At 53.4% G+C, this 25,353-nt stretch overlaps 9 protein-coding genes across 9 annotated transcripts; 4 read left to right on the top strand and 5 right to left on the bottom strand.

Annotated features, from left to right (window-relative positions):
• Positions 1-1,308: 1,308 nt before the first annotated feature.
• On the top strand, positions 1,309-7,014 carry CKM354_000912400 (trifunctional fatty acid synthase subunit FAS2; the record flags this gene model as incomplete). Its single annotated transcript, XM_044804532.1, has 3 exons — positions 1,309-1,840; positions 1,896-6,844; positions 6,904-7,014. 3 exons carry the CDS (start codon positions 1,309-1,311, stop codon positions 7,012-7,014), a joined length of 5,592 nt encoding a protein of 1,863 aa, XP_044660467.1.
• Positions 7,015-7,715: 701 nt separating this feature from the next.
• On the bottom strand, positions 7,716-9,191 carry CKM354_000912500 (uncharacterized protein; the record flags this gene model as incomplete). The annotated part of the gene is made up of 2 exons (XM_044804533.1): positions 7,716-9,007; positions 9,059-9,191. 2 exons carry the CDS (start codon positions 9,189-9,191, stop codon positions 7,716-7,718), a joined length of 1,425 nt encoding a protein of 474 aa, XP_044660468.1.
• Positions 9,192-9,599: 408 nt separating this feature from the next.
• On the bottom strand, positions 9,600-10,299 carry CKM354_000912600 (uncharacterized protein; the record flags this gene model as incomplete). Its single annotated transcript, XM_044804534.1, has 3 exons — positions 9,600-9,726; positions 9,788-9,807; positions 9,862-10,299. The coding sequence occupies 3 exons, from the start codon at positions 10,297-10,299 to the stop codon at positions 9,600-9,602; spliced, it is 585 nt and encodes a 194-aa protein (XP_044660469.1).
• A 458-nt stretch (positions 10,300-10,757) lies between these two features.
• Positions 10,758-11,339, bottom strand: CKM354_000912700 (uncharacterized protein; the record flags this gene model as incomplete). The annotated part of the gene is made up of 2 exons (XM_044804535.1): positions 10,758-10,786; positions 10,835-11,339. 2 exons carry the CDS (start codon positions 11,337-11,339, stop codon positions 10,758-10,760), a joined length of 534 nt encoding a protein of 177 aa, XP_044660470.1.
• Positions 11,340-11,685: 346 nt separating this feature from the next.
• On the top strand, positions 11,686-12,291 carry CKM354_000912800 (uncharacterized protein; the record flags this gene model as incomplete). Its single annotated transcript, XM_044804536.1, has 1 exon — positions 11,686-12,291. One exon carries the CDS (start codon positions 11,686-11,688, stop codon positions 12,289-12,291), a length of 606 nt encoding a protein of 201 aa, XP_044660471.1.
• Positions 12,292-15,996: 3,705 nt separating this feature from the next.
• Positions 15,997-16,867, bottom strand: CKM354_000912900 (uncharacterized protein; the record flags this gene model as incomplete). The annotated part of the gene is made up of 2 exons (XM_044804537.1): positions 15,997-16,742; positions 16,795-16,867. 2 exons carry the CDS (start codon positions 16,865-16,867, stop codon positions 15,997-15,999), a joined length of 819 nt encoding a protein of 272 aa, XP_044660472.1.
• A 1,271-nt stretch (positions 16,868-18,138) lies between these two features.
• On the bottom strand, positions 18,139-18,858 carry CKM354_000913000 (uncharacterized protein; the record flags this gene model as incomplete). The annotated part of the gene is made up of 1 exon (XM_044804538.1): positions 18,139-18,858. The coding sequence occupies one exon, from the start codon at positions 18,856-18,858 to the stop codon at positions 18,139-18,141; it is 720 nt and encodes a 239-aa protein (XP_044660473.1).
• Positions 18,859-21,705: 2,847 nt separating this feature from the next.
• CKM354_000913100 (argininosuccinate synthase) lies at positions 21,706-23,082 on the top strand (the record flags this gene model as incomplete). The annotated part of the gene is made up of 3 exons (XM_044804539.1): positions 21,706-21,777; positions 21,846-21,971; positions 22,024-23,082. 3 exons carry the CDS (start codon positions 21,706-21,708, stop codon positions 23,080-23,082), a joined length of 1,257 nt encoding a protein of 418 aa, XP_044660474.1.
• Positions 23,083-23,423: 341 nt separating this feature from the next.
• On the top strand, positions 23,424-24,496 carry CKM354_000913200 (holocytochrome c synthase CYC3; the record flags this gene model as incomplete). The annotated part of the gene is made up of 2 exons (XM_044804540.1): positions 23,424-23,510; positions 23,564-24,496. The coding sequence occupies 2 exons, from the start codon at positions 23,424-23,426 to the stop codon at positions 24,494-24,496; spliced, it is 1,020 nt and encodes a 339-aa protein (XP_044660475.1).
• Between the last annotated feature and the right edge of the window lie 857 nt (positions 24,497-25,353).

Here is a 25,353-nt window from a genome sequence, read left to right on the forward strand (position 1 = left end):
CGCGGAACTGGAACTGGCCAACTGCCGACGCTCTTTTTTCGCTGCTGCCTTCAATGGATCGTGCAAAAAGGGCGCGGCGCTGACCAAAAGACCACGTTGCCGTCGCTACGCAGCACAGAGATTACTGATGATGGTGGTGGAGGAACTCACGTCGTTCTCGTTTATAGCAAATGCGTGCCTAAATTCTCATTCGACAGCTGGATTGGATTTTGTCGAGCTATGGGCAAAGCTCAGACGCCGACGGCAAGGATGTGGTCACTCCCGCGGGTAAGTGGGTTGGCGTGGTTTCGCGAAATGGACTGCGCGCTCGCAATGGCACGCGGCGCTGCAGCGGTATGGGCTCGAGAGAAGGTGTGAGTGTGGGAGTGTGTGAACAGTGAGCAGGAAAGGGTCGGGCACGGCCAGCACGTCTTTCCACGCGGGCAGGAAGCGTCGCCCAGATGCATTGAGGCTCGACGAGCTGCGACGTTCCGGCGTTGAGGCATCATCGTGCAAGGATGGTAGTGCCGTTCCGTGGCGCTAGCCGCCGACCTGCAGCGAGGCCCTCTGCGCGGGCGTGGTTGAACAAACTGCCCGCGAGACCACGACCACGATGCGATGCGCGGTCCTCCGTCGCAGTGCTGCCTGCGGTACGAGTGAAGATGAGTGATTCCTCCTATTGCCCGTTGTCTCATCGCGCCCGCTGCAACACACCGCGACACGTTTCGCATTGTTTCTTCCTGCCGTCGCTCTTCACGCCGCCGCTAGTATTGGCGTCGATCCGCAAAAAGCGAGCGCACTTGCTCAGGGACCAGCCGGCACACGTCAAGGCGCAGGCCAAGCGAGCACGCCGGTCTCAAGACTTTCTGCCTGCCGCGCTCTGGAGACGACTGGGGTAAGCTCGCTCAACTCGATCAACCTCTGGCGTGAGCTGTGTTCAACGGTCCGCTGGCCCTCGTCCACCTGCATATCAACCACTCGACGGCACTGTTGAGCCTGCGGAGAGCACCGGCCTCACCCTCTGCGCCCTTATCGCACGCGTTCCCATCAACCGCCCACCCCATCCCCATCCATTCATCCATTCATCCATCCGGCCACGCGGGCACTGAGTGCGTGTCAGAGAAACATTGAGCGTCCGCAGTCTGCCCCGAAAATTCTGGCAGCTGTTTCCTCTCTACCCACCACCACTGCACCTTCCCTCTACACCACCACCACCAAGACCCATTGGCGCCATCCGCTGTGCGCATGATACACTCTTTTTGTCCCTCCGCACACTGAAACCGCAATTTTCCTGGACAGCGCCATATACACCACACCGACACCGCCACCATGAGGCCCGAGGTCGAGCAAGATCTGGCCCATACGCTGCTGGTCGAGCTCCTGGCATACCAGTTCGCCTCGCCCGTGAGATGGATTGAAACACAAGATGTCATTCTGGGCGAGAAGGAGACGGAGCGGATAGTGGAAATCGGGCCCGCAGACACATTGGGCGGCATGGCCAAGCGGACACTGGCTGCAAAGTACGAGGCATATGATGCAGCACGATCCGTGCAACGGCAGATCCTCTGCTACAACAAGGACGCCAAAGACATTTACTACGACGTTGACCCAGTGGAGGATGAGCCCGCAGCAGCGCCTGCGCCCAGCGAGGGTGCGAGTGCTCCAGCAGCATCATCCGCACCAGCAGCGGCAGCTCCAGCGGCAGCTGCTCCACCTCCTTCAGCAGGTGCTGGACCGGCAGCAGCGGTCGCCGACGCTCCAGTTGGCGCTGTCGACATCCTCAGAGCATTGGTTGCTCAGAAATTGAAGAAGCCATTGGCAGACATCCCATTGAGCAAGGCGATCAAGGACTTGGTAGGAGGTGAGTTCAAACCCCTAGATTGATGTGTCACGAACATAGAGCTAATGATTACTAGGCAAGTCGACACTTCAAAACGAAATCCTCGGAGACCTGGGCAAAGAGTTCGGCTCAACGCCTGACAAGCCGGAAGATACACCACTCGACGAACTTGGAGCTTCCATGCAAGCAACCTTCAATGGTCAGCTCGGCAAGCAATCGACATCACTTATTGCACGTATGGTGTCCTCCAAGATGCCCGGTGGCTTCAACATCACAGCAGTGCGAAAGCACCTGGAAACGAGGTGGGGTTTGGGCACCGGACGACAGGATGGTGTATTGCTGCTCGGTCTCACTGCTGAGCCAGCGTCACGTCTTGGTTCCGAGAACGACGCCAAAGCATGGCTGGACGATCTCGCCAACAAATACGCCTCGCATGCCGGCATTAGCTTGTCCACTGCGCCAGCTGGCGGAGATGGTGGAGCTGGTGGCGGTGGCATGATGATGGACCCAGCGGCCATCGATGCCCTTACCAAGGATCAACGAGCACTCTTCAAGCAGCAGCTCGAGCTCTTCGCGCGCTACTTGAAGATGGATCTTCGTGCCGGTGACAAGGCAGCACTGGTCACCAAGCAAAACGAAACCGCACTCCAAGCACAACTCGATCTGTGGACCACAGAACACGGCGAGTTCTACGCTGCCGGCATTGAGCCTACATTCAGCCCGCTCAAAGCACGTGTATACGACTCCTCATGGAACTGGGCCAGACAGGACGCTCTCAAGATGTACTACGATATTATCTTTGGCCGCTTGACCGCAGTCGATCGCGAGATCGTATCGCGATGTATCCTCATCATGAACCGATCGAACCCGTCACTTCTCGAGTTCATGCAGTACCACATCGACCACTGCCCTACTGATCGCGGCGAGACTTATCAGCTGGCGAAAGAGCTTGGACAACAACTCATCGAGAACTGTCGCGACGTTCTCGGAGAGGCTCCTGTGTACAAGGATGTCGCGGTTCCAACTGCACCACACCTCGAAATCAGCCCACGAGGTGACATGGACTACGCTGAAGTGCCTCGCCCCAGCGTTCGCAAGCTTGAGCACTACGTTCGTGAGATGGCCGACGGCGGCAAGATCTCCGAATACGGCAACAGGACGAAGGTGCAGAATGACCTGCAGCGCGTGTACCGCCTGATTAAGCAACAACACAAGCTTTCCAAATCATCGCAACTTGAGATCAAGCAGTTGTACAGCAACATTGTTCGATCGCTTTCGATGAACGAGGGCCAGATTATGCCAAACGAGAACGGCAAGGCCAACGGACACATCAAGAAGAGCCGAAATGGCCGCCTCAATGGTGCCATCAACCCAGCCAAGCAAGGCAAGATTGAGACTGTGCCATTCTTGCACTTGAAGCGCAAGGAGGAACATGGATGGGAGTACAGCAAGAAGCTCACGAGCGTCTACCTTGACGGCCTCGAGCAAGCCGCCAAGTCTGGTGTCACGTTCCAAAACAAGAACGTGCTGATGACTGGTGCCGGTGCTGGATCCATTGGTGCTGAAGTCCTCCAAGGCCTCGTTAGTGGTGGCGCAAAGGTCATTGTCACCACTTCCCGCTTCTCTCGCGAGGTCACCGAGTACTACCAGGGCATCTACGCCCGCTACGGTGGTCGTGGCTCCCAGCTTGTTGTCGTTCCATTCAATCAGGGCAGTAACCAAGATGTCAATGCCCTTGTGGACTACATCTACGACGAGAAGAAGGGTCTTGGATGGGATTTGGACTTCATTGTGCCATTCGCTGCCATTCCTGAAAATGGACGTGAAATCGACAGCATTGACAGCAAGTCTGAGCTGGCTCATCGTATCATGCTTACGAACCTCCTCCGCATGCTCGGTGCCGTCAAGAGCCAGAAGGCTACTCGTGGTTTCGAGACTCGCCCAGCACAAGTCATTCTCCCACTGTCACCTAACCACGGTACATTCGGTAACGATGGTCTCTACTCCGAGTCGAAATTGGCTCTGGAGACTCTCTTCAACCGATGGCACTCGGAAAGTTGGGGCAACTTCCTCACAATCTGCGGTGCTGTCATCGGCTGGACTCGTGGCACTGGTCTCATGGGTGGCAACAACATCGTTGCTGAGGGTGTTGAGCGCTACGGCGTCCGCACTTTCTCGCAGCAAGAGATGGCTTTCAACTTGCTCGGACTCATGTCGCCCGCCATCGTCAACCTCTGCCAGAATGAGCCTGTGTTCGCTGATCTGAACGGTGGTCTGCAATTCTTGCCAAACCTCAAGGATTTGATGACCCGCCTGCGCAAGGACATCACTGAGACTGCTGAGATCCGCAAGGCTGTCACTCGCGAGACTGCTGTGGAGAACAAGATCGTCAATGGCGAGGATAGCGAGGCTCTTTACAAGACTGTTAAGGTCGAGAAGCGCGCCAATCTCAAGTTCGACTTCCCCAAGCTTCCAGATTGGAAGGAGGAGGTTGAGCCTCTCAATGCCAACCTCAAGGGCATGGTTGATCTCGAGAAGGTCGTCGTTGTCACCGGTTTCGCAGAAGTCGGACCTTGGGGTAATGCTCGCACTCGATGGGAGATGGAAGCATATGGCCAGTTCTCACTCGAGGGTTGTGTTGAGATGGCTTGGATCATGGGCTTGATCAAGAACTTCAACGGCAACCTCAAGGGCAAGAGCTACTCTGGTTGGGTTGATGCCAAGTCTGGCGAGCCCGTCGACGACAAGGACGTTAAGGCCAAGTACGAGAAGCACATTCTCGATCACTCTGGTATCCGTCTGATTGAGCCCGAGCTCTTCAATGGCTACGACCCCAACAAGAAGCAGCTCATGCAAGAGATCCAGATCGAGGAGGACCTCGACCCATTCGAGTCGTCCAAGGAGACTGCCGAAGAGTTCAAGCGCGAGCACGGCGAGAAGGTGGAGGTCTTTGAGCTCGAATCTGGCGAATATCAGGTCCGTCTCAAGAAGGGCGCCACGCTGCTCATTCCAAAGGCGCTCCGCTTCGATCGTCTTGTTGCCGGTCAAGTGCCAACTGGATGGGATGCAAAGAAGTATGGAGTGCCAGACGACATCATCTCCCAAGTCGACCCAGTCACCCTTTACGTGCTGGTGTCCACTGCTGAGGCTCTGCTGTCCTCGGGTATCACCGATCCATACGAGTTCTACAAGTATGTGCACATTTCCGAAGTCGGTAACTGCATCGGTTCTGGTATTGGCGGTACTACCGCCCTGCGTGGAATGTACAAGGACCGCTTCCTCGACAAGCCTCTCCAGAAGGATATCCTCCAGGAGTCCTTCATCAATACTATGAGCGCTTGGATCAACATGTTGCTCATGTCATCCACTGGTCCTATCAGAACACCTGTCGGAGCTTGCGCAACGGCTGTCGAGTCTATCGACATCGGTTACGACTGTATCGTTGAGGGCAAGGCTCGCATGTGCTTCGTTGGTGGTTTCGATGACTTCCAAGAGGAAGGCTCGTATGAGTTCGCCAACATGGGCGCCACCAGCAACGCCCGCGACGAGTTCGCACATGGACGCACACCAAAGGAGATGTCCCGACCAACAACCACCACCCGTAACGGCTTCATGGAGTCGCAGGGTTGTGGTATGCAAGTCATCATGGACGCCAAGCTCGCGCTCGACATGGGTGTACCGATCTATGGTATCCTCGGCTACACTGCCACTGCCACTGACAAGATCGGTCGCTCCGTCCCAGCCCCTGGTCAAGGTGTCCTGACCAGCGCTCGTGAGCAAGCTGGCAAGTTCCCATCTCCTCTGCTTGACATCAAGTACCGCAAGAGGCAACTCGACCTCCGCAAGAGACAGATCAAGAACTGGCAAGAGTCTGAGCTTCTGTACCTCGAAGAAGAGATCACCGCCATGAAGCAGCAAGGCGCTGAATTCAACGAGACTGAGTACATGGAGGATCGCGCTCTTCACATCGAGCGTGAGGCTCGCCGCCAAGAGAAGGACGCGCTTTCAAGCTTGGGCAACAACTTCTGGAAGCAAGATCCTCGCATCGCGCCACTTCGTGGTGCGCTTGCCACTTGGGGTCTGACAATTGACGATCTCGATGTCGCATCTTTCCATGGTACCTCTACTGTGGCCAACGACAAGAACGAGTCCGATGTGATCTGCCAACAGATGAAGCACCTCGGCCGACAAAAGGGCAACGCACTGTTGGGTATCTTCCAGAAGTACCTCACTGGTCACCCCAAGGGTGCCGCTGGTGCTTGGATGTTCAACGGTTGTCTGCAAGTCCTCAACTCTGGTCTTGTGCCAGGCAACAGGAATGCAGACAATGTCGACAAGGTCATGGAGAAGTTCGACTACATCGTCTACCCCAGCCAGAGCATTCAGACCGATGGCATCAAGGCTTTCTCTGTCACCTCCTTCGGTTTCGGCCAGAAGGGTGCCCAGGCCATTGGTATTCACCCCAAGTATCTGTTTGCCACGCTTGACCAAGCGCAGTTCCAGACCTACAAGCAGAAAGTTGAGGCACGACAGAAGAAGGCGTACAGGTACTACCATGATGGCCTCATCAACAACACCATGTTCCGTGCCAAGAGCAAGTCGCCTTACGAGGATGCTCAGCAGAGCAAGGTCTTCCTCGACCCAACTGTCCGCGTTTCAGTCGATAAGAAGACGAACGAGCTCATTTATCCCAAGACGGCGCCGAAGAAGATCCAGGACAAGAGCACCACGCAGATGGTTGAGACCTTGATGAAGGTCAATGCTTCACAGAACTCCAACCCAGGTGTCGACATTGAGCAAATCGACGCCATTGACATCAGCAATGACACCTTTATCGAGCGCAACTTCACTTCCGAGGAGATTGCATACTGCCGCAAGGCAGCCAGCCCGCAGGCCAGCTTCGTTGGCAAGTGGAGTGCGAAGGAGGCTGTCTTCAAGAGCTTGAAGGTGCCTAGTCAAGGAGGCGGTGCAGCGATGAAGGACATTGAGATCGCGAATGACGAGAACGGCGCGCCTGCCGTGAGAGTGAGTTTTCCTATCTGTCTAATGGCCATTTGGGACACGTGACTAACTATTTCGAACAGCTCCACGGAGACGCTAAGGCCGCCGCAGACAAGGCTGGCATCAAGTCGACGACTGTATCGATCAGCCACAGCGACGTGCAGGTCATCGCTGTCGCGATCTCAGCATTCTAATTGCATGATGACGGGAAAGATTGAGCAAATGTGTGCGGGAGAGTGTGTGTAAAGAGTAATTAACGAGCGGGATACCAGTCAGTCGTCGGGCGCAACGTTTTATGAAATGTATCGTGTACAAAGCGAGTATAGAGTATTGATGGGCTTCAGGACTCTTGATTTTACAGGAGTCTGGAGCAAGCAAGATGGATGAATGGAAACGCTTCATGCTACGTTATTGCAGTAAGCAGATAAATCAATGCAAGGTTCTAGATTTTTCTTTATGATGCTTCTTTTCGAGTCCTTTCCATTCTGAGTATTGTGCCTGCCTCGTGAACCCATGAATCGCCGGAAAGCGCTTCTTGACACTGATCAACGAATACACACATCATGTCAAGACACTTTCATGAATGGGACTAAACCAGAAAGCATAGAAGGGACGAGCACTTGGATTCTTTCCATTTCAGCTCAGCTTAGGAAAATTATTGTCATAATCAATGGTGATGCCGGATTCTCACTATGATACGACGAATGTTGAAAAAGGTCACACTGTTCAAATACATTTCGCCAGAATGCAGCGTCTACCGCTCCCGAAGCCTCTCTTTTTGGCCACAATGTGTGCAGACCTGCCATTTCTTTTCCCAGAATCAACATGAGCGGCCTTCGCAAGTGTAATTCCATTCCATTCGCTCAACGCCAGGCCGATTAACCAGACCTTGTCATCAATTATACACCAACCTCCTCACCGGACTCTTCTGTGGACTCCTATGCTCCCCATTCTCAATCAACATCTGAGCTTGCCCAGGATATCCACTCGGCCCAGGCTCCAACGCTTCAAAATTCTGCCAAGGTGTCCCACCACCATACCACTGCTGCTGTCCATTCTGCCCAGAAAATGTCCTCTGTGGCGTAGGCGGCGGAGGCTGTTGATAGTATTGCTGATGTTGATTCCCCGCCTTATCCCGAAAGAATCCAAAAGCGAGATTCCCGCTCGCAAAACATCCAAAAACTAAGAGGAATGTGAAAGCCATTGCTTTCCAGCTAATCGGCTCGACGAAAGAATTGAAAATTTCCGCGAATGTGTGAGCGGAGACTTTTGCGCGGCCGACTTTGGATGCGTCGCGGTTCATGCATTTGTGCCAGGTTTCGCAGACGGTGTTGAGCGCTGGTACGCGGACTGAAGGGTCGCAGTTGTTGGTTGTGTATTGGCGTGCGCAGTCTGCCATTTCGGCCATGATGTCTGCCATTGCTTCGTGGGATTTTTTGTCCACGTCTCCTTGCACTGCGGACCAGAAGCAGTATATTAGGTAGAGGCAGCCGGCGAGGAGGAAGATGTTGAACATGAGTTGGGCGTAGAATGAGAGGATGTGTGGTACTGTGGGGTGCTGGGCGATGAATGTGAAGGTGCGGGAAAGCCAGTGCGGGCGGTCTTGATTCGTGCTGCTGTCCTTCTTGTGTTTGGAGGAGGTTTTCCTTGATCCTTTTGAAACGACTTCGCTGTCTTCGCCGGAATCAGATATACTATGTCTTCTTCGTTTGGAGACCTGGCGTTGCAGTTCGCGCTCGCGACGTTTCTTAACTCGCTTCTCGATTGCGCCAGAGTGCTCTGGGCGGTGGATTTCTCCTCGTCCGGGGCTGTTCAATTTGCTCTTGAATTTTCCCCATGATGCACCCAACCAGCTGTCTCTTCGTAATGTGTCAGGTCGCGTCTTCTCTTTTGTAGGACTCCCTCTTTCTGCGCCAGGCATTGTTGGCAGTGTGGATGCCTCGTGGTTGTTCAGTGCTCCACGCAGACCCAGCCTGCTGTGATCTGGCGTTGCGTCATTGTCGCTTCGTTCAGGTGATTTGGGCGTTTCTCCCGCGCTCGAATCGTCGAAGTCGATGGCTTTTGATCGCGGCGTGTTGTAGAGAGCGTTGAAGGCTGAGACGGGCGTGGGCGGTAGCGCTTTTCGTGTGGGCGAAGGTTGAAGGTTCGTAGCGTTCTTGAAGGGCGAACTGAATGCGCTTTGCCCTCCTGTACCATCATCAGCATCACTACAAGACTGCACTGTTGCAAGCGACGTACGTTGCTTGGAGGGTGTGCTGGCGCCGAAGCGCTGTGTGTTCTGACTGAGCTGTGCAAAAGGCGATCGCGCATCAAGAGGACCAGTCTTGTTCTGGTACTCGAAGTCCATTCCCGACTCGTTGCCACGCGACATGTTGACGGCGTTGCTGGTGTGTCGCCGGAGTGTAGAGCGCGCGTCGATGTAATGCCGGTCGATAGGAAGATTGAAGCTGGGATCTTCGCGAGTGGAACAGGGTTTATTGTTTACTAAGTGGGGCGCCTCGCTTTCGGGTTGCCAGGCAAGTGAATCTTGCGTGTCAGACACGTGGAAAGCACACCGTCTCACTTTGCTGTCTTTGCACTTTCTCATAGTGCTTTCTCATACTGACGTCTGGTATATGTGAAAGCTGAAGACCACTAAGTGTGGCAGTCTTCGACGGTCGTGAACGCGTCTTCACCCAGCGGTGTCTCTGCAGTCCGGCCCTCACGCCTCTCTTCAATGTGGTTCGCGGCGCCGCTATAGACACGTCCTCATCTCGATGTCTCCATATCTATTTGACTCCTAGCACACGCATATGTTCCTGGATGGAGACATTCCCAAGTTCGTCAATCCAGTCTGCTGATCGGCTCGCCTGCTAATCCACTTGCGATTGTTGCCGATTTCGCATCCAAGTGCAGACAGTATTGCTCTGTACAGTCAGCTTGTATGCAAGTACCAGACCACTTAGACAACTCACAGGCTTCTCTTACCCAAATACTTGATCGAGATGCTGAGGCGGTGTCCAATGCTCTTTCCCATCAGCGCCTCGATATTTCAGTCTCACTTGCATATCAGCTTCACGGATCAACTCCCCCTGTCGCCGTCGTTGCATCCGGAGGAACACCCGAAGGAAACCTGAATTACGGGAGCAACAGTCGTTCGGATTCGAACAATGGTCCTCGTCGTGGAGTTCGCCAGGTTCAGACATATTGTGGAGGCCAACTTGCTTGATGTGTCGTACATGCCAGTCGCTGAGCTGGATCGCCCAGTCATTGAAATCGAACCAGTGAATCACGAACCATGTCTTTGCAAAGTAAGCCGGCGCATACTTTCGACGAGTGCCGCTGCTGACTCGGAGAGCTAGTGGTGGCCTCCACTCTTCGACTCGGATCTCTTCCTCCTGAGTCTCGAGAAGACAGTCTAGGATAATATCCTGTAGCTCCTGTGCAAAACGGCTAATATGCTCCTGGAGGTCCTTGAACTCGGTCGGATCGAGCATCATGTGATCTGTCAATGGGTGCGCAGCGTTCGTGAGCGAACTCGTACGAGGTCGTGGACGAGAACATTCACGTTGATGGTTCGTGGCTAGTCTCGAAGGAGACGCGAGCGAAATGGACGGGGACTTGGAAGTGGATACCGAGAAGTGAGCCATCACATGGCCTGGAACGAAATGTGTGATTCAGGAAGATTCTAATTTGCTCGCAGCCTCCCTCACTCTCGACCCGCCGACTCCATTTGTATGACACGGCTGTTCTATGAGCATGTCCAAGTCTCTGCAGCATCGTAGTAGACCCCAGACTTCGATGACGTTCCAGTCAACTCTCTGCATTATGTTTCAATCAAACGCCAAGCCAGCATCAACGAAGTACGCCCTCATCGAACAGCGAAACTCTTGGCCACAGATGCGCCTCGCATCATATCATCAAATATAACCCATTCGGCAACCCTTTTCTCGCTGTCTCATTCTTTCACCCACTCGGCGCGCTTTGCTACATCACGGTCAGTCCGAACTCGACACAAACACGCTGCAAACTCACCATCTTGCTTTAGGGGTACTTGATACAGGCCGAGGGGCTGCGTCCAATGATACTCCCCTTCGATGTAGAGCCTCATTTTGATCCGAAGATTAGCTGGACGAGATGACTCCCGGTCCTGACAGTTCAGTCGCGCTACCGTGCGGAGGAAGCAATCGTGAGCGAGTTGCGGAATCAAGCTTTCACTAGGGGCAGAGAGGCCAGCCACCATCAAATCGAACCAGCCCACGTTCACAATGTTTTTGAGATGCCAGTCCGTGAGCTTATGAGTCCATTGAATAGACTTCTGCCGGTTCACCACGAAGACGGTGTTGGGAAAGTAATCTGGTGCGACTCTTTGGCGACTCTTGCTGCTGACGTGGAGGGCCAGTGGCGGTTTCCAGTCCATGACGTGGGCTTCTGGCTGCTCTCCGACCTCGAGAACATAGTCAAGGATCATGTCCTGGAGCTCTTGTGCCATGCTAGCGATGCGCCGCTGAAGCTCCTCGAACTCGATGCTGTTCGCCATGATGAGGTGTCCTACAGAAGCTCTGGTGTGAGTGGCGGATGGAGTATCGGCAAATTCCATCGAGTTGAGAGTTGTGTAGGTGGGTTGTGGCTGCGATGAAAAGCTTAACTAGGTCGGTCCATGATGGCCGTTCTTCTGGTTATAAAGGGAACGGTGGTGAATGAGCACGGGACTCAATTGCCGTTCACTGTCCTTCGTTTTAAAGTTCGGGTTGATGAGGCTAGGTGTCACTCAAGAATTCAAGTATAAGAACAACACTACTTCCTTTGCACGAAGTCCCAGCACTGACAACAGTTTCATTACACAAACCATCTAAAGATCAACACCTGGCGCATAATAAGCAACTATGCTTTCAAAGAAGCAGTTCAAGAGCCTGCAAGCGCGCATCGCTACACTTCCGAATGAGCTCAGCGATATCATCCTCGAGAAGCTCCTCGAGTTCGATCACCCGACTGAACTCGAGCTCGCCGACTTTAAACCACCGCTAGCATTCTTCCTTAGCCCTAGGACTCGATCCAAATACGCTTCACGCTTCTTCGCCACTACTAAGATCCTCGTCCGACCCAGCGATCTCAAGAACTGGACTCTGTATGGTCTGACTGATTGGCACCGCAAAGCCATCAAGCATGTTGGCATCCTCTGGCTAGGTGAAACGCGCACGACATGGCTGAAATTGGCTACGGCTGTCTCTGGGGCCAGAGCTGGGGAGGTGATGACTCAGAGACTGCATGGCTTTGTGGAAGAGCTTGCTGCTGAACCGACGAACGAGACGACAGAGATGATCCAGGCCGGAGGGAGCAAAGAAAATGACTTTGATGCCATTCTGATCAAGTGGGGAGAAAACTATGATTTCGAGGTCAGCATGAAGTGGAGCTTTGGGTTCATCGATGTGACGGGCGACGGAAAACTCAAGTGGACGGAGGAAGTGGAGGTGAAGAAGATTCGTATCTAGGAGGAGAGGCGTGGCTGTTCAATGGCGGGAGGGATTCTAGTAAAAGTGGAGAAAAGCCGCAGTCTGCAGAGGCTGTCTCTGACGGCATGTCTTCTCAAGCCGGACTGGAAGGGCGTGATAGAAGGTGCTTTGGAACAATGGAGTGAAGTATGCCGAAGGGCAAGATGTCGGCGCTTTGAACAGAAATTGGGTAACTGCAAAGGACGCGACGCATAGCGTGCTTTTGGATTCATGCAATCGATGCTCATTCGGAGACTCAAATCTGGTCTCCCACTTTCTTCTTCTTGCTGACTTTTGCAAGTTGGCTTCCGAATCCACGTCAGCTTGTTCTCATATATATGAGACTGCCAAAGAAGCCTCGGCGAAAATTTGGGCTGGAAGTGACGAGGTCTTTTCCAGCTTAAGGTCGGCAGCGGTTCCGGATCATGAAGTGAAGTTGACCGGACGGAGCCAAGAACGAAGTTTGCGGCCAATGAGGAGAAGCACAAAGGCCGTGACCATTTGTGATTTTTCAGATGGATTCAGTGCAGCCAATGAGAGAAGTCCAACATATGCTGACAGTAACAAAGCGAGGCAAATTCGCGTGGCGATAGAAATCTGGAGATTTCCAGGCTAGAAAGGAAAGCTCGGTGTCTTTCCGACCAATCAGCGTGCAGCGAATGTCAGCATTAGCGTCATTTGTGCTTCGAAAGTGAATCTGATAGCATCGTATCAGATGTTTGCCAAAGCATAAAGGACTCAATTCCCAGTCTTCAAACTTCCTCCATCTTCATCCAACAAACCTCATTCCCGCATAACATCGATCATCCGCGACCACTTTCCGGCCAATTGCTCAAACACTTTCAACTCCAATCAACATGTCTGCACCAACTGCCGCCGTTCCAGCAACCTGCTGCGGTCGTGACGGAGTCTGCGTCTGCGCCAAAGAAGCCAAGTGCTCATGCGGCAAGCAGCCTGCTCTGCACTGCACCTGTGAGAAGGCTCAGACCGAGAACAAGCTCGACGGTGCCCGATGCTCTTGCAGTAAGTTGGCCACTTCTCGGAGCCATAGCAGCAGCTGACCTGTATGGAAGACCAACGTCCAGCTGGCGAGTGCACATGCTCCCGTTCCTCGACAGAAAATGCATCAGTCACTGGAGCTGCTTGCGCTTGCGGAAAGAGAGCCAAGGGTTAGTCAGCCTGGCGTCCTGCAACGACGTCATGAACAGTGTTGTTAACATGTCCTCAGATTCGTGCAATTGTTCCGGAAATGAGGCCAATGCTGCATCAGAATTGGAGACCGACTTCACCACTCGTCGTGCATAGATGGAGCTTGATCAGACATGAGCGATGTAATTTGACTGCATAAGGCCGGAGGCCTGAGGCTCAAGGGCCAGGTGTTGGATCGGGTCGGTGGCGTTATGGAATTGAGATTGGGGAGGGCATTTTTCCCCGAATGGTGATACCAAATACCCCTCTGGTATACTCTGAATGCAATCAATCATTCTGTATATGACATCTGCAACGTGAAGTCAACGATTTCGCCATCACGGTGCAAATGACGTCCCTTGATCTGATTGGTTACAGGGCATGGCGGCGCTAGTCTTTGGCTCCTCTGGCGGTGCTTGGTCGTCATACTTTGCTCCACGATATGACCTAACAACAATGCGTTTTGTCTCATTTCCCCTCACACGAACTGTGGTCGGGCTCCATACTGTTGTTTTGGCTAACGAGAAGCATTGACAGGAAGGCGCCTCGGATCGCACGCGAGGCGTGGAAGGAAATGCCATCTGCTTCGACGCTTCCAGAAAATTTTTGCGCCATGCACAGGAAATTGTCTTGACCTCATTTCTCGCGCTGGCGCATACTGCCACGTGAATGATATCATACAATTGCAGAAACCCTATCCATAACCAACACGCTTGGTAGCTTGATATCGATTCATCTTCGGACATATCAGACCCCGCTGAATCCGTTGAACCAATCCAAGCTTTTCTAGACCTCGTCTATCGGCAGTTTCAACCTGGAGGAACGGTGCGAGACGCAGTGAGGAGAAAGGTGCAAACCTCTCCACATTGCACCACCCCAGCGGCTCCACATCCACGCCACTTTCTGTTTCTCCTTGGCACTCGACAGATCAGCAGGGCGGTGCCTGGTCAAGACGCAAGGCACATTAAGAGACCTCTGCTTTACCATGGCTTGCCCTGGCGTAGCGTACTACGAGTTTCGTACCAACTCAATGGTATATGCCACGCGACTTGCTGCCGAAATAGCATTCTATTAGGATGATGCTGGATTGAGAAGCTGTATGCGAGATAGCATGTCTTGACGACAAGCACCTTGGCGCCTAAGCAAACAACTAGTGTCAAGCGATACAGCTTCTGGAGCTCTTGAACCGTCGAATACCGAGGTCTGGATAAGGTGCTGTGTATGCCGCTGCAGTTTGCCCAGAGCAGTGCCTCGATCTCACGAAGCAGAATGCCTTGGCGAAGAGCTCCCTGGAGCAGCCGCACATCTCGATCCTGCGTTGCGTGATCATCAGTTTCAGTGTACGATGTCCTTGCAGGGCATCGTTCATCGATAGCAAGCGAGCAGGCTCGAAGGCTGACAGCTCGGACTCTCCGAGTCGCGCATTCTGACGATGATGCTGATTATGATGCTGCTTCTAACAAAAGACGCTGCCATGACATCTTCATGGCCCAAATGGTAAGACAAGCACCGGAAACCTTCGGACAACCGTACCGAGATTGCTCGCTCGTCACGCCCTCGTTGGGAATGCGAGTTGCCAACGCGTGCCTAAACTTATAGCGAGCGTACCCAATACGAACTTGGTACCTATCCATTTCTATCTTCGAAACATCGGGAATGCTGAAAAGGGGAACGCCGTTGAGGACTTTTAAATTTGATATCGTGAACTTGTTCATGGAAACCCAGAGCCGCTAGCACATTTCTCGGATTCGTCGCACGTCGCACGTGGTTCGAACGTGTACAGAACGAACCAGTGCGTTCCTGAGACTAAAGTTGGTTGCCGGTGGGCCAGGAGTGAACATCCTGTATCCCAGCAATTTTACGTTCAAGGCCTATCCCAGCTTTAATTTTTCCAGAAGATAGCAAGGGGTAAGTAAGATGATGCTGAAGAAGAGGGGTGTTCGTGAGATAGACGCAACAATGTCTGAGATTATGCATGTATGCAAGTACACTATGTGAACGTTGAGTCTTACATGCTCTCTTGAATTCTCCGGTGGTGAGTCCACGTCAGTGTTCATGGCTCGTGATTGGCCAGTGTGCGTGAAGCTGACAACGTGGAGAGCACGAGAGCAAGCTCTCCGGCGATTTCGCCACGAGGGGAAATTTGCCCGACGACATGTCGTGAACTCGCAGTTCGCACCCAACATACTGGGCGAACCATGAAGGGTAGGGCTGAGAATTGAGAGGATCTAGGCTCCAGCTTTTTGTGTGCTTGAACTTTCAGCGTTGGATGGATATTGTATGTACAACGAATGCTATGGCTGACAAACTTGAACGCTCTCAATGCTATGTACATGAAAACCGAAAATGAAAGCCTGGGTGGGGGTATAACGAGGGGGTATAAGTGATAGTGTGATCCATGACTGCTCCGAGTCCAATTTGATGCGTCGCCAAACGCCTTTCCGCGACTCCGTGTGTGGTTTTGCAGACTGTTCAAGCCTTCGACTTTTCGTCGAGGACGTATTTGTTGATAAGTCTTTATGCGCTGCTGCACGCACCGGATGCCGAGCCAGCGATGACTGACAGGCGCCGCGTCAGCTCCTGAAATTCCTTCGCCTTGCGTGCACACGCGCGATCCAGTAGCTCTATCGTCTCGATGGCGACAGACAGTGTTGTAGTTTTGCTCTGACGTTTGCCCGGATGTCTCTCTGCCCCCTCCTCAGGAACCTCCAACTTCATCGGCACTTCCCAGTCTGGCACTTCAGTTCGGCAAATTTCCATGGTCTCCGGTTGTGTGACAATGCGAGCTAGTGTCGCATATCGTTCGTTGAGTGTGGAGCGGTACTTCTTCTCCACGGCATAGTGCGCGCGAGTATTCAAGGTAGCTGGTGGACTGGAGGAACTGCTACAGGGACTACTGTTGCCCATGCTGAATGTTGGAGAGTCTTGTATCACCTTGGCGCGCTTGACATCCATGCTGTCATCAGATGACATATGGGACATCTTCCGCTTTTGTCGCATGCTAGGTATCGTCGTTGAGGCCAGTGGTATTTGTGGTATGTGTACATGGAGGTCTGGTCGTGGGTGTTGCACGCTCAACTTTCGGCTGGTTGATTCCACATCGTGAGGCGCCAAAGGGTATTGGTAAGGTAGTGAGAAGAGCCCGTTGGTTCCGCCGGTCGGCCAGGTCTGATGTTGAAGAGAGGTCTGTAGAGGCCATTGGGTGCTCCAATTAGGGAGAGGCATGTACTCGAGGCCCATGTCTGGAGTCAGACCACCACCAGCTGTATGCGATCAGCTATGTGTTTATATGTGGTTCATACCATGTCGGCTTACCATAGAATCCTGACGGATAGAAGCTGTGCTGCATGTCGTTATGCATGACAGCGGTGTCACCGTACGTATCCATCGTTGTATGAAGGTAAAAGTGAGTGAATATTTGCTGTAGGCTGGAGTCGATGGATTGTTCGCTCTGACGCGGCCTTTCGCGAGAGTCGGGGCGATTGTCGATTAAAAGCGCAGATACACAGTCCAGAGAGGTTGGCAATGAACGTCGGGTCGACGAGATATAACTTATCCGGTCGACGCCGCCATTCAGTGAGCACTGATCTCAATCCTTTGCAAGCTAACCGGTTACTAAGGGTAAGTTATGCGGAGGACCTGGTGAGTGATCTCTTGATCTTCCGTGCGCCTTTCCATGGCCCAAGACTATCCCGGGCCCTTTGATGAGACACAAGCTCTGAGGTGGGTCGGATACCTCGTCGAATCCTTACATGAGATGAACAGTCGGCCACGTGCGTCTCGTAATCAGAGTGGGCTGTGTCCACTAAGCAATGGCGATGGACCGCGATTGTCCCAAAGGTCGCTGGTGTGTTTATGAAACACCGTCGCTGACTGCTTTCTGTAAATGGCGAGGCGTGGTTCTTATTTTGGCGCACGGTCGAGACCGGCGCTTCTCAATGGCTTGCCGAACCGTGCGAGCGCATGAGCGTACATGGATCAGGAAGTGCGCTACCCCACATCGAGTGTCGATTGACCTTGTCTCGTGGGCTTCAACGCGCTGTTTCTGCCATGCAGCTGCATCTTTGGAGAGACATTTTGAGGAGGGTCGGCAAATGTAGGATGCTGAATCGAGTGTCTGAAGCTTTTGCAGCGGCGAACGATTGTTACAGACAGGCCGAGTAACTACTGGACTAAAGAGTATGGAGGATAGATTGTAAGGGCTCGTATATGGCCACGAAAATATGCGAGAGGCACTCTGATTGCTGGTGACGCCTAGTGGTGGTGCCAAGAGTGGTGTAACTGATTGTCCGGATCGCACTATGCCTGAGATAGTCTTAGATATCTCGCGCTCGGCACGAGGCTGGTACAAATCCTAATCGGTCCGTCTGTGCTTGGTGTTTGATAGCCTGCTTATATGTGCGCAACCGGAATTGTTGGAGTTGGCACAGTACCTTAATAACTCTGTCATCAAACCATCGACATTGCAGGTTGCTTGTAATTTCCAACACAGCCTTTGCTAGGCTGGTGTGAAATGAAAGATTCGAGTTTCGTGTCGAATCCGTTGAGAAAGCAGCGCCTATGCACAGGGCAGCGCAAAAGCCGTGAGAACCCGCCACCTGCGCACAGTCGCATCAACAGCAAGTGCTCACCGCCGCCATGGCCCGCGCTGCGCTCGTCCTACCCCGCGCTTCCCTTGTTGCTGCCAGGTGACGACGTCCCTTCTTCCTCTCCAAGCCAGTCGCGAACTTGCTGTCGAAGAGTTTCGATATCATTGTCGTATTTACGATAAGTCTCAATCAAGTGTGTGGTGTATTGAATGGCCTTATCGAGTACAACGGGCTTGGCTGCTTGCTCGGGTTCACTACCGTCCATGCTAGAGCGGAACCTTTCTGCTGGGTCCAGTGAAAATGATCCCGACGGCGGTATGGCGGCATGTAGTTGCTGCAGCTTGGTGTTTACTGTGCGTCTGTACCGCTTTTCGACTGCAGCGTGTGGCCGTGACGGTATTGATGGAGAACTTTTGTTACTTGATGGAGCCTGATCGACCTCGGGATCATTTCCGGCGTCGGTGCGAACGGTGCCTTCAACGTGTTGCGACCACACGCCCCCGTCTCCGTTCTTCACGGCCGCCGTATTTAAGGTGCCGGGCGGCCACACGTTGGCAGAACAGAAGCGCGCATCCATCATGCCAGAAAGTCGATCTGGTGCCTGATTCGTCGGTTTCCCATAGGACTGTGGCTGCTCTGGGACCAGTGAGCGCTGTAACGGCGTCGGATCAGTATAGCTGAGTGCAGCACCCGGGACTGCACCACCGGAACCGGGAAATCCTGTCCAGAGGTTCTGCTCAACGTTTTGGCCTCGCTGCGAGCTTTCGACACCGCCTTGCCCGGACGACATGGCGAGTCTGTTCTGGGCGTTCGACAGTGTCTTAGGAGTCGATCGTGGTAGCACGCAATGTGTTCAGTCCAAGCGCCGAAACCTTGCCGAAAGGACTCAATCACAGCTTAACCGAGGTCAAACTAATGTAGGTGATGGCTGCGAGTATGTGGTTCTTGTCTGTGTTCGAGCCTTGACATCATCTGAGCATCAGGGCAGTGCATAAGCGACGGAGACCGGATGTTACAGATACTGCTGACGCCAGTCCCGGTCCCGTGACAAAATTGAGTTATCAGATATCAGTTTCCAGAGCAATGCCTAACATAGCCTTGGGACGAAAGAGGAGGTGGATTGTTTTCTGAAGCCCATAGTGATCGCATCAGAAGCTAATTTGCGTGCTTCACCCGTAGCAGGCACTCTCTGCCGCAAGCGTGCTATGCGATCATCGTTACCCAACGAGACACGGGGCGATGTGCTGGCCGACTGCATGGCTCAATATCGCCTTTCCCGTGGCGGACATCCAACATCGGCGGTCCTCACGATCGACCTCGTAGCCCGCAGCGGGCTTTCTGGTCTGTCGAATGAGGTGTAGCGCTCTGAGAATCCTGGATCGCATCAAGTCCGGCAGTCCAACTGACCCGGGGTGAGGTTGGCTAGTGCCATAGCACGCGACGGCACGACCAATGTCTCACAGGCTCTTCAGGCGCCGTCCCACATGGCCGCTAAACCTCAACAGTGGCTGTTCACTGGCTGATTGATGATGCGCGGATTGCCCTTGTCCGCTGTACCGCAATGGGATAATGGATGGTGGATGAGTAGAGCAGGGATTAGCAACCAGGTGAAGGTGAAGTCGACTTGCGGTCGGATCGTCCCGTTTGCGTTAAGACTCCACTTCGACACCGACTTTCGATGGACCAATGTCGCTCCGCAAGAATACCATCATGGTCTTACAAACTGTAAAAGCTGAGAAGATAACAGCCCCCACCGCCTTCAGCAAACATAGGGTGATGGCGGGCGCGTCGCAACGCGATCGCGACACGAGAGCGGCCGGCCTTGGCGCCGACTTTGATCGTGCAACTAGCAGGTAAGATTCTGGAAATGAAGACGAGACATGAGAAGCGCGAAGCAGCTGGCCGAAGTACGTGCGGCGTAGCGAGAGCCATCGGCCGACGGCAGAATCCTGAACACGTTCCTTGCTCTGGTCCGGCAAGTATTGTCAAGGTCATAGCACAAGAGTATGTGCTCTGCCCTTCAGATAACGCAAGCATTGCGATCTACCAGTGAAAAGATGCGTCCCACTGCCCAGTGTGAGCGGGACAGCCTGTGACTTCGTACGTCGCTCGAAGGCTGCTTATCGAACAAGCAGACATCATTGGCAGCATTGCCTTGCCCATGGCATCGCGGGGCGCAGCATGGAGGTCTTCTTCACAATCACCTCCACTTGCCGACCTCCGCTTTTCGTATCAAGTATATGGTGCGCTGCTCAAAGGTGTGCTCTTTGCCGTGTGGCTCGTTCCGCGCACGTCATAATGAACCTGGGGCCAGCCAGGAGGCGATCGTACCCAGTCTGTCAGCATTTTCATTTATGGCCGCGTTGAATTGATCAACGCGGTCTGTGACCGCCTTCTCAGGACTGTGCTTTGGATTTTCGCAGGCTGTGGGTAGATCGCGAGCTTCCAGTGTGCCGGGTCAGGTGCGCAACGTGAGAGCAATGTTACTAATAAGAGAGCGCACGTTGCAGAATGATGATCATCAATTAGACGACAATCAGCGCAATCTCTCCAGACGCTGGTACCATGCGTGCCACGCAGCTCCACGTGAGTCTTTGTTGAATCATATCTGACCCTGATCGTCTGCCTCGGCGCCATTGTTGAGTGATCTGACCACGGTCTTCGCATCGGCAAGTAGAGGCATGTACACTTGAGCTGAAATTCCAAATGTCGAGATTATGCGAAACTCGGCCGGTACATGCTGAACGCAATGGGACAGTAGACTTGCTTTTCGATTTGCCGGCCCTTTCAATGTGCAGTGCTGACCAATGTGCAGAGCACGTTTAAGATGCGAGGGTGGCTCTCTGCGTGACTTCGATGTGGCAGGAAATCACTCTGCCGGGACATAGCTGCCATTGCAGTAATTCCTCACATTTGAATCCATATGGATCTTGTGGGCGCACTGGCAGAGTAAGGCCTCAGCCGTCCTCGGAGAGCGAAGCCATGCAGACGCATCGACGAATCGATGACAGCTCGCGCTTCATCTCTGACCACAGCATCCTCACTTGTGCGTCGAGATGCTGACCGCAGCTGTTCCACGGGCTCCCGACGTGCTGGGCTTTTCCATCGACCGCTCGATGCGAATTGATGACCCGATGCCGTCAATGCCATGCTTGTCAGAACTAGGGCGCTCGATGTAAGAAACAGTGCTCGAGGATCCAGATCGATCGTGGAGTCATCAGGGGGTCGGCGAGCTGAAAGTAGCTTCAGACATCTTCTTCAAGGCCGTAGTGATGCCTCCCGAAGGGCTCGTCTTTCTCTGTAGATGGAGGAAGTGCAGATGGGATTGGAGTCGGACTGTCTTCTGCTGGCTCATTCGGCTCCGCATTCGGCCGGCGTCTTCACTTGGCACCATTGAGTTCCACCAACCGGCCAATCGGAATGAGAGCGCGAAGCCCTCTTCTCATGCACGATAGCTTATCGGGCCCGTCCCTGCAAACTGGCTATGGGTCATGCAGGCAGAGCTGCGAAAAAGTCATTTGCGCCAATTCCCACACAAACAAACCATTGAGTCTTCAAAATCCTCGACAAATACCACTGGCAGCTGTAGAGTTGCTCAAATCATATCAACACAGCCTTAGACGACAGCATCTTCACCATGAGCAAGGGCAAGGTCTGCTTGGCCTACTCAGGCGGTCTGGACACCAGCTGCATTCTGAAGTATCTTCTGGTGAGTCCACGTTCCCATTGAGTTGACAGCAGGCGTGATTTTGCACAATTACTGACGAGATGTATTAGGACCAAGACTATGAAGTGATCTGCTTCATGGCCGATGTTGGCCAGGAGGAGGACTTCGAGGCTGCAAAGGCCAAGGCGCTCAAGATTGGTGCTACCAAGTGCTACATTGAGGACATCCGCCGTGAGGTGAGTAAAGCTCATTGACTGCAAGAGAGGATCAAGCTGACCGCCTCTCCAGTTTGTCGAGGAGCTCTGCTACCCAGCAATCGCTTGCAACGCCATCTACGAGAACGTCTACCTCCTCGGAACCTCCCTCGCACGTCCCGTGATCGCTCGCGCTCAAGTCGCTGTCGCACAGAAGGAGGGCTGTTTCGCAGTTTCGCACGGCTGCACTGGCAAGGGCAACGACCAGGTCCGCTTCGAGCTCGCGTTTTACGCCCTTCAGCCTTCCATCAAGGTGATCGCACCTTGGAGGGACCCAGCTTTCTACGAGCGCTTCAAGGGCCGACAGGATCTCCTTGACTATGCCGCTGAGAAGGGCATCCCGGTCACCAGCACCAAGAGCAAGCCATGGAGTATGGATGAGAACTTGGCACACTGCAGCTACGAGGCTGGCATTTTGGAGGATCCAAACACCGAAGCTCCAGCAGACATGTGGAAGCTCACTGTGGACCCTACCAAGGCTCCAGACACCCCAGAAGACTTCACTCTGACCTTCGAGAAGGGTCTGCCCGTGAAGCTGGAGTACGAGGGCGGCAAGAAGACCGTCACCGACCCAGTCGAGCTCTTCCTCACAGCGAACGCCATCGCACGCAAGCACGGTGTCGGCCGTATCGATATTGTCGAGAACCGATTCATCGGCCTCAAGTCTCGAGGATGCTATGAGACTCCAGGTCTCACCATGCTCCGTGCAGCGCACGTCGATCTGGAAGGTCTCGTTATGGACCGTGAAGTCCGCGCTCTCCGCGACCAATTCGTTACTTTCCACTACGCAAAGATCCTCTACAACGGCTTGTACTTCTCGCCAGAGCGCGAGTTCCTCGAGGACAGCATCAAGTCATCTCAGAAGCACGTCAACGGAAGCGTGCGGTGCCGTGTCTACAAGGGCATGTTCAGCGCTGTCGGCCGCTGGTCTGATACCGAGAAGCTGTACGATGCCAGCGAGAGCTCCATGGACGAGATCGGTGACTTCGCACCATCCGAGACCACTGGCTTCATCACCGTGAACGCCATCCGCCTGAAGAAGTACGGAAATGCGAAGGAGACCGCCGGTGAGAGCCTCGTCAAGAAGATCTAAACGACCTGGTCTTTCTTGATCAATTTGGACACGTTTCTAGCTGGGAGTCTTGGAGTCTCCTACACAACTGTAGAGTATAGATTCGGACGCCTGTGACACGATAATGAAAAGCAAATGTTTTGATGAGCACGCGACTTGCAGTCTTGACTTCAAGTCTCTCGCAGGACAGAGCGGCCGAAATTCGGAGAAATGCGGCTGCCCTTTCCCTGGTCAGCAATCGCCATCCACGTCCAAGCGTCATTCTCGTCTTCCAAACATTTTCCTCCGATACATCTCTTTGCGCCACTTGAGCGACTTCATACTCCTTCGACGTTGTCTTTCTACACTTACAGATCGCAAACATGGGCTGGTTCTGGGCAGATGCGACAGCCGCGCAGCAAACACCACTCCCTCCATCACATCCTTCGAGATCAGATGCTCAACCACCGGTATGCTGGCCATATCTCGTTCTGTCGTAGACTGTCTCAGCTAATACTCTTAGCCATCATGTCCGATGCATAACAAGATGCCTCCCAAACCCTCATCACAATCACAGACCGAGCGACCGAGCGCCTGTCCCGTTAAACACTCCAGCGCATCTACGACACCTGCCGCCATGAACCCATCTTCGTCTGCGCAACCGCCACAACCCGCGAGCACGACACCCTCATATATCTCAAAACTCAACCCTCTGAATTACATGCCCTCAAACCTTGCCAACACTCGCGAACACTCCGAACAAACCATCTCCCTACCTCTCGAGCGCGAAGCCTCGACCATCCCCCGCGGCGATGGTCAAGGGACCTGGGAGTACCCTTCCCCGCAACAAATGTACAACGCCATGCTGCGAAAGGGCTACACCGATACTCCCGCCGAACACGTCGAAAGTATGGTCGCAGTACACAATTTTCTCAACGAAGGCGCATGGGAAGAGATTCGAGGCTGGGAAGACCGCTTCCATGCAGGACTAGGCCGTGGTTGGGAATTGTGCAGTCGAGGAGAAGAAGGGTACGAGAAACATGCGAGATTGGAAGCTTTGCGAGTTAGAGGACGAGAAGCAGAATTATTGAATCATGAACCGGACTTGATTCGATTTGAAGGAAGACCGGGGGATATGACGCCCAAGGCGAGGATGTTGAGTTTCATGGCGAAGGTCTGGCCGAGCGAATTTCCGGATAATCCGCCTTTTGATCGGCATGATTGGTTTGTGAGGAGGAAGATTCCTGGTGGGAAGGAGAAGGAAGTGAGATATGTGATTGATTATTATTCGGGACCGCCGGAACCGACGGGTGAGCCGGTGTTCTATTTGGATGTTAGGCCTGCGGTGGATGGACCGACTTCTGCGGCGGAGAGGCTGATGAGGTGGGGTGGAGATGTGTGGTGGAGGGCTAGTGGGGGTGTGGTGAGGGAGGAGCTGGCGCGGCAGAAGAAATAGAGAGGCGGTGTGAGTATTGTGGATCTTCTCAAGGTGTTTTTATGATTTGATGGCGATGGTGATCATGGGCAGCGTGGAGTCTGGTGTTCAATCGTGTAACAATGCGGCTTTCCATACTCAGCTCAGGCGTGTATTTCTGTACAGACGATAGTACATAATGAAGACGATGTTACGGCTTGCAGCCATCTGGCACTCTGATGACAATTCAGCGACAAATGATCAGAACAGCGGAGTCGGCTTCCAATGCCCGAACCATGACAGTATGCACAGTATGGTCACGTCGACCTGTTGTGTTCGCATGCTAATGTGGAATTGTGTGTCTCGCTTGAAAGGTCAGCTGCTCGAGACAAGCACGTTCGGAACAATTGGAAGCGTGCATCGAGTGTCAGCCATCACGTGGGATCCTACGCAAACCTCACCACCCTGTCAAAACCTCACAGCAGGCGTGCAGGTCGGCTGTATGCTGCATATGACAGAGTGTGGCAGACACGAAAGATGATTGTTATAAGACAGTGTTTTGCGTTCAGTAGCGTTACACTTGGCAACTTCTACACCTATCCTACAGCACCACTATGCCGCAGTCTAAACGAACTTTTGCGCAACACGAGGCAGATCGGCGTTGGTATCGCAGCCTACCGGTGTGCTCTTGTGGTGTGTTCTTTTGCTTGGGTCGATACTGCTATTTGCGAGGGGAGAGTTTGGGGGGTCAGGAGAAACGCGGAACGAAGAAAGAACGAGCGAATATTGGAAGGCGGCTTGTTCGTCGGTAGACTTGACCTATGCGTTGGCTGGAACATTTTGGACTGCTTGCCATTACCGCTCGACACTTCCTCGCCTGATAGGCCGCTCGTTGTTGA

The sequence above is a fragment of the Cercospora kikuchii genome (genome assembly GCF_019650295.1).
Source record: "Cercospora kikuchii DNA, contig_00006, whole genome shotgun sequence".
NCBI classification, from domain to species: Eukaryota; Fungi; Ascomycota; class Dothideomycetes; order Mycosphaerellales; family Mycosphaerellaceae; genus Cercospora; species Cercospora kikuchii.